Source organism: Trichosurus vulpecula, chromosome 2 (assembly GCF_011100635.1).
Source record: "Trichosurus vulpecula isolate mTriVul1 chromosome 2, mTriVul1.pri, whole genome shotgun sequence".
In the NCBI taxonomy this organism is placed as follows: Eukaryota; Metazoa; Chordata; class Mammalia; order Diprotodontia; family Phalangeridae; genus Trichosurus; species Trichosurus vulpecula.
This window is the reverse complement of record NC_050574.1, coordinates 136,079,733-136,094,117: the sequence shown is the minus strand read 5'-3', so window position 1 is coordinate 136,094,117 and position 14,385 is coordinate 136,079,733. Positions and strand designations below refer to the sequence as shown.

General features: G+C 41.4%; 1 protein-coding gene across 1 annotated transcript in view; it reads right to left on the bottom strand.

Annotated features, from left to right (window-relative positions):
* Positions 1 to 729: 729 nt before the first annotated feature.
* Positions 730 to 14,385, bottom strand: part of ARHGAP20 (Rho GTPase activating protein 20) — a 160,197-nt gene continuing 146,541 nt past the window's right edge. The window contains exons 12-15 of the mRNA XM_036745309.1: positions 11,259 to 11,368; positions 7,989 to 8,178; positions 6,598 to 6,709; positions 730 to 5,544 (exon numbers count right to left, since the gene is read on the bottom strand). Of these exons, the coding sequence (XP_036601204.1) occupies positions 3,698 to 5,544; positions 6,598 to 6,709; positions 7,989 to 8,178; positions 11,259 to 11,368 (2,259 nt within the window). The 3' untranslated portion in view covers positions 730 to 3,697. The remainder of the gene's footprint in view (positions 5,545 to 6,597; positions 6,710 to 7,988; positions 8,179 to 11,258; positions 11,369 to 14,385) is intronic.

The following is a 14,385-nucleotide window of genomic DNA, read 5'->3' as shown; positions in this document are numbered from 1 at the left end:
GCTAACAAAGCTATCCTCCAGAAGCGCTGGTCTGAGTCTGTCATCCCTTCTCCTCCATTTAATAAACTCCAGTGGCTACCTATGACCTCTAGAATCAAATAGAAAATCTTTTGTTTGGCTTTTAAGGTCTTTCCTAGCCCTGTTGCTTCCCTACCTTTCTGGTCTTCTTACACTTTACTCCCCTTTTCGTACACCACAGTGTAGTACCATCAGTTCCTTTGCTATTCCTTGCAATCCACTGCATTTTCGCTGATTGTTCATGCCTGGAATGCACTCTCTGCCATCATCCACACCTCCTGGCTTCTCTGGCTTCCTTGAAGCCTCAGCTAAAATTCCACCTTCTGCAAGAAGCCTTTCCCAATCCCTCCATTGTCTCCTCCTACCCCCCATAAGGATGTGAGCTCCTGGGGGGATCGTTTTTGCCTTTCTCTCTATCCCCAGCCCTTAGCACAATGCCTTGTGCCATTTCTTTATGAATTAATATTTTTAATTTATTTAAGTAAGCACTTGATAAATGCCTGTTAACTGACTGACTGGCTATCTTTGACTTTGCAGAACGTTGTTCTTATTTTAATACACAGCATGGACTTTATACATATCTATCATCAGTGCCTTTACAACCAGACAACTTTAAAAGTTAGCAGAGTTTCTGCAAGTACAAAAATACACATTTATTCCATAACATATGGTAGTAAAATTTATCAAGATATATTATACAAACTCAAAGCATCTTAGATAAAGCATTAGTTTAATATATTATAAGATGACAGTATAATAAAATGACGTGTGTTCTGCCTGCGAATCATACAATAGGACACTTTACAGCCATATTAACAAACTATTCACATTTAAACATCAAGAGAACAGCTAAGGAAGTACAACAGATGATTTATACCCAGTAGGAATGGTTACTGAAGAGACTTGGCATCTAGCTAACAGTATTTCTTTCTATACTTTAAATAAGGTTGTTGGATTTTTTTTTCTGTTATGAAATAAAGGGAAAAGATTGGAACTGTGGAACCAAAATTTTCATAAGGAGAGAGCAATTTCTTTCCAAGAATATATTACAAGCCACAATCACCACATTCTCATCCGTGGCTTTGACAGCATTTCCTTATGCCAATGGAAGCCTCTGGTAATTTCAGACATTTTAATAACTATACCACAAAAGACACACACAGACACTTATGAGGCTTAACGCAAGTGGTCCTAGGGCAAAACTGGCATCCAATCTTTGATTGAAATGGCCAGTGTTTAAAGAATGGGGATCTTTCCAAGTTTGACCAGGTCAACTTTGGAGATGGGCAGGGAATCATGGTTGTGTGGGCAAGGACAGAGCCACATCCTTTAAGTAGAAAAGCAGTTTTGATGGAAGTGGCTGTTACTTTCTGTTTTGTATCCCCAGTCCTGGCATACAGTAGGTGCTTAGCAAATGTTTGCTGAATTGAATTGAAATGAACAGAAAGAAGTAGCACTTAAGTTAATAGTAAAGGATTTTTGTTGCCTTGGAGAAAACTCTGTTCTGCCATTGAAAAGTGCAGTCTGGGTAAGAGAGTATGTCTGATAGTAAATAGCAGAAGAAGAGATGCTTGCCTTGAGAGTTTCCCCTTAACTGGATGGAGAAAGATCATGGGAAATGGCTAGTTCCTGGGCAAACAGTTCATTTGATGGTAGAACAAAGGGACAAAATGAGTTCAGTGCAATTTTCCATGGGTAAGTATTGAGATGTGCCTGACCAGAGAGCCTGTCAATGGGAAGGGCACATCCTAAGGCTGAGGGGTTGAACCCTGTGGAAAACTATGGAGGCAGTTCCATTTTAGAGTCAGTGAGTTCTGGGTGGTGGAGAGGGAGAGAAACTTCCTCTGAGTAAATGTTCATGTTGGATGGCAAAACTAGGTAATGGGGCTGCCCGCTGAGGAGAATCATGAGTGCCTATTCTAGGGAAAGCCATGTGCCCAAAGATGCATTGGTGAGCCAGGTTTAAAATATTGAAGACCAAAACTTTTCCTTTTCCATAAGTTTGAGGTGGTCAGGATGCAGAAAAATTCATGGGACTCAGAAAGGCAAAGGCACAATGACTGTCAGAAAAACAGGTTGTACCTTCTTTCCCACCACCTATTGTGGGTGTTTGTTCTATTCCCTCCAACCTTCTCATCTTTGCTTTTAGAGTCCCCATATACCCCTAGAAGCAGTAACTGGGATGGGACAGCTCTTTTTGAGCAAAGATTTTGGACAACTTGGGAAGAGATCAGCCAGAGTCACAAGGAACAACATCTTCAGTACTCTCAACAGATGATTAAGACCATGTGTGCAAGGTGAGCAGGACCACAGCCACAAATCAGCTTCAGGTACTGGTTCAGCCACATGCCACAAGTGGTATCACTTTTGAATTATAAGGGAGAAGATATCCATTTGATGAAACAAATGTTGATCAGGCACCTACTATGTGCAAGGCACTAACCTTGCTAGGAGTCCTGGGGGGTGGGGGGTGCTACAGTGAAGACCCCATTCCTGTTCTTGAGGAATTGACAGTTCATGCACAGGGAGAAGACAAGTACATAAGGAGCCACCAGTACAAAGTAGGGTTGGATGAATGCCACGAGAGATTTAAACAAAGTGCTCTGCTGGGGAGGAGATATCCACAAGGCCGTGGGAGACAGGAGTTCCTCTCCTTGATACCCTGACCTATGAAGAACCTATGGGAATCACTGATCTGTACCAGCCTTTCTCCTCACGGCTCTGGCTGTTGGGGTCTTTGTGAATTATCAAGATACTCTCTTCTTCCTAATCTAACTTGCACAAAACCTGACTACAGCCTGGGATCTTGCTTTCCATAAAAGAACAGTGAAAGTGACCAAGAGGATGAGAGCAGCAATAGTAAAACATCTTACTCAAATAAAAAGTGATATTTAAAAAAAAACCAACAAACTTTCACAGTAAACATCTTTACACTGTACTTTTGTGTACTTGGGGGTGGGGTTGTCATTTCTATACATCTATGTTTTTCCCTATCAAAGGGAGGGGTGGAGTGTGGATTCAAAACCTGGCTCTGCTATTTATTATCTGTATGACATGAGTAAGTCTCAGTTAACTCTCTGGATCTGTCTCTTCTATAAAAAGAAGTTATTGGAATAGATACAGAGTTCCTTCTAGCTAGAGATACCGTGACCCCACAGTCAAAGACAGTGACCAGAGACCTTAGCTGTTACTGTCCTCATAATGCCTGGATGGTCATTGTTCCCCTGGATTTTCTTCAATTCCGATTGTTCCTACACCATCAATCCAAACACCTCATGGAATAGGGATGATTTCTGGCTCCTGGTTCCCATCTAGTTTAATTTACTGCTCCTTGATCTTAGCCTTGGGTTACTGGTCACAAGATGTTGACATAACACCTCCTTCAGCAGAGTTTGCCTCTTCCTTCAGGATGAAACATAAATGTACATAAATAGGGAGGGACTCATTTCACTACTGATTATAAAAGGGAAGAGCTACCCAAACACCCCAGTGACCCAATTTTAGAAGACAGAGGAAAAAAAAATTCCCTCTCCCTCCCCCACAAAGGACTTTAATGCCTCTCAAAAAAATCTTTTATTATACTAAAAGTAAACTGTGGTTGTCCTTAGGCAACCTACACCATGCATCTGATTAAGGAATCTGAACCAGCCATTCCAGTGGGTGTCACAGTCTACTTTGGTTAAATGTCTTTGGTTCTATGTCCCAGCCCATCACTACATGCTACTGAAGTCTCTGGATACCCAACACTGGAGGCTGGGTTCAGTATGCTTCCTAGTGGGGGATTCTCCAGGGGTTGAGCACCAGGAGAACATTGGCTGTCACCCTCCACTTCCTTGGTTGGCTTCATATGGAGTTTAAGTCTTTCATCCGTGGAACTGATTAGTAAGCTACCATGGTCCTCAGAATCCTGGCAAACATAGGGATTACAGAGGTCGTCTGGTTCTACAGCACTGACTAGGTTGGAGATTCTCAGGGTTGCATCCACCTGTGTCTCCTGGAGCAGACTGGCTTCTGAGACTTCAGAAGATACTGGCTCCTCCAAGGCTCCTTTTATGGAATTTGCTTTCTTTATCTCTAGCCTAGGAGCCTTCGTCTTCTTTTTGAGGGACCAGTTTTTCAAAGTGGCCACTCCATTCCTTAACCATGTGCTAGGCTGAAGGGTTAAGGGCTGCATTTGAGAAGACCACTCTACGCTGTCTTTTTTAATACAAAGTGGGTGGTTGCTGGCTGATCCTGGGGTAGGGTTGAATATCCCAGAAAAAGGGCTGCAGAAGTCAGGAGAGAGTTCCCCCTGTTTCCTTAGAGTTGAAAAAGTGCAATCAACTGGTGAAGAGGTTTCTGTGGGAATAAAGACTGAGTGTTCAGAAATCTGGGAAAAAGCGCTATCTTGAGAGCTCACCGAAGAACCTGATGGCGACGTTCCAGGTGATGACAAACTAGAATAGCTAGTTCTTGAGCAAGCATTTAACCGTGGTGGAGTAACAGGCAACATCTTTTCTACATTTTGGTTTGAGGCATTACTCTTACCCACCTCAATCCCCATAATCAAACTCTGATTAATCAGTTTTTGACCTTCTACTTGCAAAGACTGGTGGCGCTTGAGATAATCCTCATCGCCAAATGAGAGGCCAGTATCACAGCTTGTCTTATGTATGTTCTTTGGAGAAACCCCCCTGGGATAGGTGAGTTTGCAGTCTAGGTAGTCTATGTTTGGCTCTGAGCAGCGCCTATGCCTTTGCAAACTTCTGAGTCCAAGTGTTGTGTTTGATGGGGAATATCCGGAGTGGTCGGGGCCAAGGGTTTGGCTTTTAGAATGACCCTGCAACGAAATATTACTATGGGAGGCCACAGAAATGGTCACAGGTTTGGATTTGAAGGGAAGTCTTACTGGAGTACCTTCATGACTAAAAAAGGCTTTTTTCTTCACGTTTTGGTTGGTGGTATTTTTCTTCTCCACTTCAGTCTGAGTGACTAAACTAAGCCCTCCTTGTGAGGGCTGGGGCTGTTTGTGACTGTCTTCATCTCGGTGGGAGAGAATAGCATCACAGCTGGACTTGCGGAGCTTCTTCTGATAGAACTCCCTGAGATAAGTAAGCTTGGAGTCCACGTAGTCTATGCTGGGCTCAGAACAGCGCCTGTGTTTCCTCCAGTTTTTCAGAGCATCTATTGCAGCTGTCGAGAAGTGACCAAGTGTGTTTGTGCCAACTGGCATGTTCTTGGAACAGTCTTGTGCTGAAATCTTACTGCAGGATGCCACTGGAATGCTCAAGGGCTTGGATTTAGAACGGTGCTTCAGCGGAATTTCTTCATTTCTAGGCTGGTCCAAGTCAAAATCGCTCAGAGTTAAAATGCCTTCTGATTCGGGTTGGTCCAAATCACAGTCACTCAGTGTTAAGACAGAGTCCATGCTACGGCTGTCCTGACCCAGCTTCTTTACCAGGTCACTGCAAGGAGCATCTACCTCATCATTCAGCTCATTTTCTAAGCTGTCGTAGGAAGAGTCATTCATCTGGAAGCCAGACATACCTGTCAAAAAATTAAAATTGAGTTAACGTATAGGCCATACAGGAAGTGCTTAATAAGTGGCCATCACAAAATCATACTTATAATATTGCTTTCCTTTTACAATCTTGAAAAAGATAACAAAAAAATACATCTTCTTATTTGATTTTGGTTTCCTGAAGCACTTTTCAAACTTTTTCTCAGCAGAAAAGGAGTAACTTAAAATCTTTTGCATTTTAGTTGAAGATCTAGGACATAAGCCATTCTGGCAGACACATTTCTCCTAGTCTTCTGCCTATCTGAGCTCTTGATTAAATGGGTTTCCCCTCTAACAAGATTTTCTCAGTGTAATAAAGATGAGTCATAAAGCAAAGAAAAAACAAAAAGCAGAAGGTGGCTCATGCCAGAAGTGCCCAGGCACTGCCTATGTCATCTCAGACTTTTGAAGGAGATGCTAACAAGTAAGTCTGTCCAGCCAAGCTTTTCATGGGGAGATGGTAACTGGGGGGTGTAGGGAAAACTATCCTGTAATTTTACCTCAAGAAGGACGTTGGAGATAATCTCATTAAGACATTTCATTTTACAGATGAAACTAAGCTGCAGAGAGAATGAATGAATCATCCAAGGTCAGAGAGCAAATGAATGTCATGTCCAAGACTAATGAGAAGCTGGGTCTATGGATTCAAAATTCAGTGCTTTTCCTGACCTACCATGCTGCCTTCCTAATTCTCCTTTGACAAAAGAAAAGATAAACAGCCTCTGCCATTATTAACTCCTCTAGGGAAGGGCTATATCTTATACTTTTCTTGTAAACTTCTGAACAGCACCTGGCTAGGAACATAGCTGGTTCTCATACATGGCTGGTGAATGAATTAAGGGTCTTGTCAAAATGTTGGTAGTCTGGGCTTCCCCTAATCCTATCCTACTGTCTCTCACCTTTCAATCTAGTCTTTGGCCCATTGAAAGTCTCAGGGCCAGTACACTTTTAACAGCTCACAGTCCCCAATGATGGTAGAGCAGCTGGCAGATAAAAAGGTATATTTTTAGGGAAAAAACAATCCAGGTGATTCATGATACCTGAGGCATTGTCTCTGTCACAGCTGATTGAAATCTCTCTCAAGAGAGAAGTGATTTCTTCTCCAAATATTCTGCAGGAATTTTCAATTAGAAATTGTACAAGTAGAGAGACCTGTAAGAGAAAAAGCAAAAAGGAGATGACATTTTTCATGGTCTGTGAACCTTGTTTGACATATGCCTTCCCAATCTCACAAAAAACACAAAAGTGGACAGAGAAAACTCACACGTTTCTCAGCAGTAGCTTGAGTATAAAGTAGAGACAAGAGGATTGAAGACTACTTTTTACTTGTAATCCTTAGACTTAAAACTATGAAATTATAGATTTTCCCTAAGATCTAATCTTAATTAATGCCTTAGTGTCTACACCTATAAAATTAAGATGACATTAATGCACCTTTAGAAAGATAGGAATGAACTCATTTTTTATTAGTTTGTAAAATACAGAGCAAATAAAAATAACTTTAATTCACCTTTTTACCAGGGACAATGGGTTATCACAAGCCTATGAAGGAATAACATCTGTAGTTTGGTTGAAGAGAGAGCAACAGAGTTGGGGGCAATCTTTCTTATTTGCCTGGCCACAGAGGGAGTGTGCGTGTGTGTGTGTCTCTGTAGGTATGTATATAGACACGCATGTATAAAAATATATGTGTGTATCTCTGTCTATCTGGCTCTGGCCCACTTTATGGGCTCTATCTCTCATTGTATGTATGTATATACAGATACTATTTATGTATCTCTGGCCCCCATTGTGAGCTGTACATATATATGTATGTATGATGCTTCCTTAGTATGCCCTTGGACTATTTCTCTGCTTACACATAGATTGACTAGCTAGGAGAATGTCTAGAAATGGCAATTGAGTTTGTTATCAATACTATTTGAAAGCTCAGCTCAAGGGCCATATCCTGTATGAGGCCTTTCCTGATTCTCCAGCTGCTAGTTGCTCTGCCCTCTCCTCCAAATGACCACACATCTGCATTTTGCATACACTTATGTAACCACGTCTTTCCTTACAGAATGTAAGTTCCTTGGGGGCAAGAACTACTGGTTTTAGTCTGGCATCTCCAGCACCAAGCACAGTGATGAAAGTTGAAAGGCAACATTGGAGTCTTTTCTCTCCACAGTTCAGGTGCTATACTACCCCCCTGAGCTTGAAGGGGAGAAATGACCCCACTGCTATTACTATTCGACCTTCTTCACAACCTTCCTGTTGAAGGCTGGGATGAAAAACACTCCAGATTTAAGTCTATCTGGATAAATTACAACTTTTAAGTGACAATACATGTACATATCCCAAATCTTTAAAAAAAAAAAATTGGTGCTCAGATTTGATTTAAAACATTGCGAGGGTCCTTGGATGCTTAAGGAAGAATTAAACCTCAAGGTACCTTTTTAGTGAATTCATTCTCCAGCTCAGGACTGGCAGAAGATGGTGGCCAAAGAATGCTGGGAGCAATGCACACTGCCAGATTAAAAGCTGTCATTTGATTTGATGACGATTGTTGTTCAATGTTGTGCAACATCCCAAATAGATACCGCAGAAGAACAACATTGGCTCTAGGAAGCTGCTCCATTAGCCTAAAAATTGGAGGAGAAAAAAAGTGTTCTTAAAGCAAATCATTTGGCTTATGAACTTATTTATTTTTTAAAAAGAGGAAAAGAGAGCAGAGTATTTTTCATATGCTATGTTCACAACCCAATTAAAGTGCAAAAGAATGTAGAAATGTCAGTGTCATAAAAATACACAGCCTGGAATATTTTTCTGAAACGATTACAATGTGGTTTAACTTAGGTAAATTTTATTCACACCTGAATTTTTACACACACACACACACACACACACACACACACACACCCCAACAATAGCCCTGTAACATTCCAGAGTACGGTGAGGCAAAAAATCCACAAAAGCTTAGTGATGAAATTCAACAGCAATTAAATTTAATGTGTTACTTCATTTCCAAGGGAGGAACACTGGAATGCTATCTATGAGTGAGAGCCAATCTTTGCCAGTTAATACTCCTAGGACTATCCAAAGAATTCATTCTTTAGTTCCTCTAACTCCTACAATCTGCCTGGGCAAAAATCACTTCCCTTCCTTGCTCTGCTTCCTCATGTGAGTTTGTTCCTCTTCTGTGACCCTGAGCCTTTAATTAAGCCTTCATATCCCAGGTAGGAAACTGTGATCCAACTTCCTAGGGAGAATTCTGAACCCATATTAACATGTAACTTGTAAATGGGACTGGAGCATGATCAACCTGTTTATTTGGGCCAAATTTCACAACTCGTAAGCATCAATAGGGCCAAGGGAGTCCTTGATGACATGTCTTAACTGCCAAAGGAATGACGGCACCTTTGTGACCAAACCGGATCAATGGGGTTAAATAGTTTTATATGCCTGTATTGTGGAAGGCACTGACTCCCTTGATGTACCACCTACTCTGTAGTCTACCCTGGTTTCTGTTTTCAGAGTCTTCTGACACCTTCAATACCCCTTCCCCTAAACCCTAGGATCCAGTGACATTAGCTTCCTTACTGTTTCTCCCACTTCCCAACTCCAAGTCTTTTTCTTTTTTTCTCTCCCTCTCTCCTTTCTCCTCTCTCTGAGATAGTAAGCAATCTGATCTAGGTTATACATCCAACTCCAAATATATTCACATGTCAACCCTCTTATTAGAGTGTGAGATCACTGAGAGCATTTCTTTGTATTCCCAGTGATTAGCACAGTGCCTGCCACATTGTTGTGGTTCTGTTTTGTCTGACTCTTACTGATCCCATTTGGGGTTTTCTTGGCAAAGATACTAGAGTGGTTTGCCATTTCCTTCTCCAGCTCATTTTACAGATGAGGAACTAAGGTTAACAGGGTTAAGTGACATGCCCAAGGTCATACAGCTAGTAGGTGTGTGAGACCAGATTTCAATTCAGGAAGTTCAGTCTCCCTGACTCCAAGCCTGGCACTCTAACCATTACAACACCTTCCTGCCCTGCCTGGCACATAGTAGGTGCTTAATAAAAGTTGACTAACTGACTGACAACAAGCCTATAGATGCTGATCTATAAAGATCTATATGATTCAGGGCCAGGCATTTCTGAATTACACCCTCCAAACTTCTGTCTCATGGCCATGGTCTTTGGTGATATTCCGTTACCTCCCTTTCAGACTTTTTTTCCTCCCAATTCTATGTCTTTCCCCATTCCTGACACTGGCTTCAGTTCTAAAGCAGGAAGTTTCTATAAATGATAGTGGGTAGGTGATCATATATTCAAATTTTGAAAAAGCCTGAGAAAAAAATTGTACTGAGCTGATGTAACTAAACAGCACAAAACATAATGCAGCCATGCTAGTGATCCTTGTAGATGTTTCACACCACTGAAAAGCATTGTTTGGAAAATGTGCCTTCAGGAAGACCTCTTCTTGCATACCACCACAGTGGCTGACTGTGTTGGCAACCAAGAATGGGCTCCTTGGCACTTGGTCGGCAGGTGCCCTTGACTAGTTTGGCTTTTTCCCCTGAACTGAATGCTGTTTGTATCTTGGACTGGAGTAAGCTTGTCGACCCCTTCGCCTTGCTTCCCTTGCTTAAGCTGATGGAGGGGGCCTGTGCTTTTCTGGTCGACCCCTTCGCCTTGCTTGGGCAGATTGGGGGGGGCCTGTGCTTTCCCCGGCGTGCCTTGCACCCCCGCAGAAGCTGGATGGTTAAAAGCAGCTCCCGTTGGAGCCAGAGGCAGTTACAGCTACAGTTACAGCTACAGTTACAGCTACAGTTACGGCTACAGTTACAGCTACAGTTACAGTTACAGTTACAGCTACAGTTGCAGTCACAGCCACAGCCACAGCCACAGCTGAAGCAGGAGCTGCCAGTAGCAGAGCTGACCTACGGGAGGAAGCTGATCAAAGGCTTCAGGCCAGTGGGTAATCTTATTACCATAGAGGGGGAAGCATGATTTTGCTTTACGCAATCATGCTTCTCTGTAGCCTCCTGGTTACTCTTTCAAGGCGTACTTATTGGGCCTGGAAGCTTTTGATCAATATATCAAAATGGGGTTGCTGGTTCATGGGTTGGTTACTCTGGAGCCTAAATATATGTTTTGATTCTTTTGCCTTCTACTTTGAGAGTTTCTTATATCCGGCGGTTCCGAACGTTTCAGACATGTTTATGATCCTCTTTGAGATTATAAACTCTGCCCTCCTAATACACTGACATGAGCAGGCCAGTCTTGCTAGGATTTTCCCCTTCTATAGAGAATTTTTGGTGGTTAATAATTCTATAATTCATACTTTCCTTGTCTTCTAGGGCCAGCAAAGACAAAGCTTGTCAATTGATGAGGTCAATTCCATCTGACTGTCTAGATGTATGCTTTATTGACATCAGAAAACCAGTAAGATGAGACTTACACATTATTGATAGCCTTATGGATTTTAGTCACAGATGTTATGCCTGTTGCAATTCAAACACCCAGAGGCTTTGCCATGGTCCTATATCCCAGATCAGCAACAATGGCAGTGGCATCTCTCATATCTATTTTTGAATGGCTTCTAAAGGGTTTGAAGAGGGGAAGTGTACTCTCTTTTAGCAGGCAAGCCCATAAACTACAACCCTTTCCCATTCCTAGAGTCTCCTTTATTTATGTGCATTTCTGAAGACTGACCCAAGTACCTCTGAACTCTGTTTATCTTCTCTTCATCATTCCCTTGATCCAAGATGCAGACCCACTCGTCAAAGAGATCAGATGAAAAAATACTTCCTGGAATGTTTCGAAGAAAATCCTTTATTAGAGAAAAGAAAAAAACAAAAATGCTTTTAGGCATCATGTTTATAAATAATAAACATAAATAACATAAAAAACATAATAAAATGTGCAGAGAAAGTACTCTGTAGAGAACTCAGTGCACAAGCTTCTCCTGTTTCCCTCTCTCCCCCAGTCATCTAAACACCAAAGTTGGCATTTAGATTTTGGGTGTCAGTCATGACTAATGTGAGCAAATATAGGAGGATGCACTGTTGTTTCAGTTTTTCCCAGATGAAAAATGGATATAATCAGGACTTCAGTTATCATCTGGAGGAGAGGAAGATCACAGCTTTTCAGGAAATCCTGGTAAAAAGCAGCTGACTGTATCTTAGTAGATTCACTTTATCAGGACTGTCTGGTTGTAGGCTTACTTATTTATACTACTGCCTTATTTTCTCCAACAGAAGCAATGCACACACTACAACTCTTTCTCCCTCCCCACCCCGCCCTACCCCACTTTATCATTTCTTTATTAAACATAGGTGATTAAACCACTTCAATTCTTGCTCCTTTGCCAGGATGCTGTGAGTATTACAGGACAAAATACTTGGGACAGGTCTTGCAGAGAAAGGTGCTAAATAAAAACATAATATTAAACCTACTCCTGGCTTTGAATAAGCTCCTCTCTGGAGTGAACAGCTTAGAGAATTAACTTTATTCTCCTGAAGACAGAAGATTGGCTTGGAAGGAGTAAGTATTAAACACACACACACACACACACACACACACACACCCCCATGTGTTGCAACAGATTTCCTACTGTATGCCCTCTAGATTGCTACAGTCTTGTCCCTCACAATTTCTGACTCATCTGCCGAAATCAGAGGGAAATTTAAATGCTTATAGCTGGACAGATCCATGACTAGGCCTAGATGTACTTTGGGGCACCTGGGCACAAATGAGGACAATGGAAGTGTTGGCTTACTAAGGGGTGGCCTGGAAAATTTACAACACTTCATAAAGTAAAGTTGGTGAGGAAAAACACTTACTCAGACCCGTTAATTTATGACACAGATTCGCCAGTGCTAGCCTGAGGAGTAGTTATGGCATTGCTTTGTTAGGCTATAAACTAGACTACCACTGTCAAGGGTGTCATAGAATACTGTGTACACCTTTCTTTGCTTCCATCCAAGGGTGATTAAGTACTCTGATACTTTTTTCCTAGTAATGATGACCTCAAGAAAAATCACTGAAACTTTACTGAATCCATGGCCTAGTAGCAAGAATGGATAGTTTACAGCAGAGGTGTCAAACACACAGCTTGAGAAGCTGCCCACAACAATCACAAATGCATCCCAAATCATATTAAAAGGTAACTGGGAAATATTCAACAAAATAAAAATACAATAAAATATAGATAACATGTAGTTTTCTAAGTCAGTATGCAGCTTGCAGGGATCCTTACGTATGTTTTAGTGGCCTTCATTTCAATTTGTGTTTGACACCACTAGTTAATAGCATCCATAAATAAGCAAACAAACAACTTTTACTCTGAAGAAAGGGAATGACTCCTCCTTTGAGTCACAATGGAAAACATACTATGATCTATCTTGAAGAAAAGCACCATTAAACCTAAAACTTAGACTTGAAAGATAATGACTTGTAACATCTCAATGAACTCTGCCACAGCTGGAATAACAAGTTATGAAATTCAGCTGCTATCACAGCTGAGAAGAGGACCTGAAATCAAAGCCAGGGTTTCTTAGTGGGTTCCTTAACCAGGTCTTGAATTATAATCCCTGAGCCACAGGACTCAGCTGAGTGCTTCCTCCTCTCCCAAAGCAAAGCTCAGGTCACCAGCAGAACTTTCAAGTTCACATGAGAGCCCATGGTGGGAGGGAGGAGGGTGGTGGATGTGAGCTTTGGCTAAAAGGTTTAGTGAATCAGAGCCATGGGGTCTCAGACAGCACTGTTCCAAAAACAGTTTGATACCATAAGCTTCTTTTTAAGTAAAGGCAATGCAACTGGTATCTAATGGGAATACTCAAAGACCACTTCAGGATAGCTTTTCATTTTTTATTTAAGGGGAGGTGGGTAGAATAGACATACAAGTGGAAGATGTCTGCTTGGTTTCACAATAGTAGCATTTTCAAAAAATACCAGAGCCATGGTTTTGTTTATGTAGGGAACTCTCACAATGTACAAATTTCCACTAATAAAGCATATTAGCTACCATTTCTTCAACTCATCATCCTAGTAAATTGTTTGGACCACTTTGAGTTTAAGTTACTTTCTCAGGGTCATACAACCAACATATGTCATAGATGGGACCAGAACCCAGGGCTTCCGGACTTTGAAGTTGGCTCTCTAGCTGTTATGTCGTGCTGCTCCTAATAAAGGTGGTAACAATAATAACAGTAATATGACATAATCCACAAGTATTTATTTGGTGCCTACTGTATGTTGGCACTGTGCTGGACACTAGGGACTAAAAAACCAAAATATGAATAGCTCCTGCCCTCAAGGTGGATGCTACTTACCTCCATGATGCTTTGGTGTTTTAAATGGGGTGAACACTAATGAATGGGTAATAACTCTAATGAGTTTAAATGTCATTACCCACATTTTACAGACGAGGAAACTGAGGCTCAAAAACCTTACATGACTTTTCCAAGGTCAAAGAAGTACTATGTGGCACAACCAAGATTCAAATGTAGGCATTCTGATTCCAAATGCAATGGTTTTTATTTTCCTCTTTTAACAGGCAATCTCTTCATTAAAAAATGAATTTTAAGTCTAGGGTCATTTTGTAATCACAACATGTACTTTTAGAGTGGGAAGAGACCTTAGACATCATTTAACCAACCACCCCATTTTATAAGAAAGGATGAGAAAACTCAGGCTTAGTGAGGGTTAAGGGCATTGCCCAAGTAGCAAGTGAAAGAGCCAGGATTTGAACCCAGCTCCAGTCCAAATATTACAAATTCCCCATCTGCTGGATTGAATTTCAGGATAGGTGGTAATAATTACAGGAACAAGTTTATAGTCAGGACT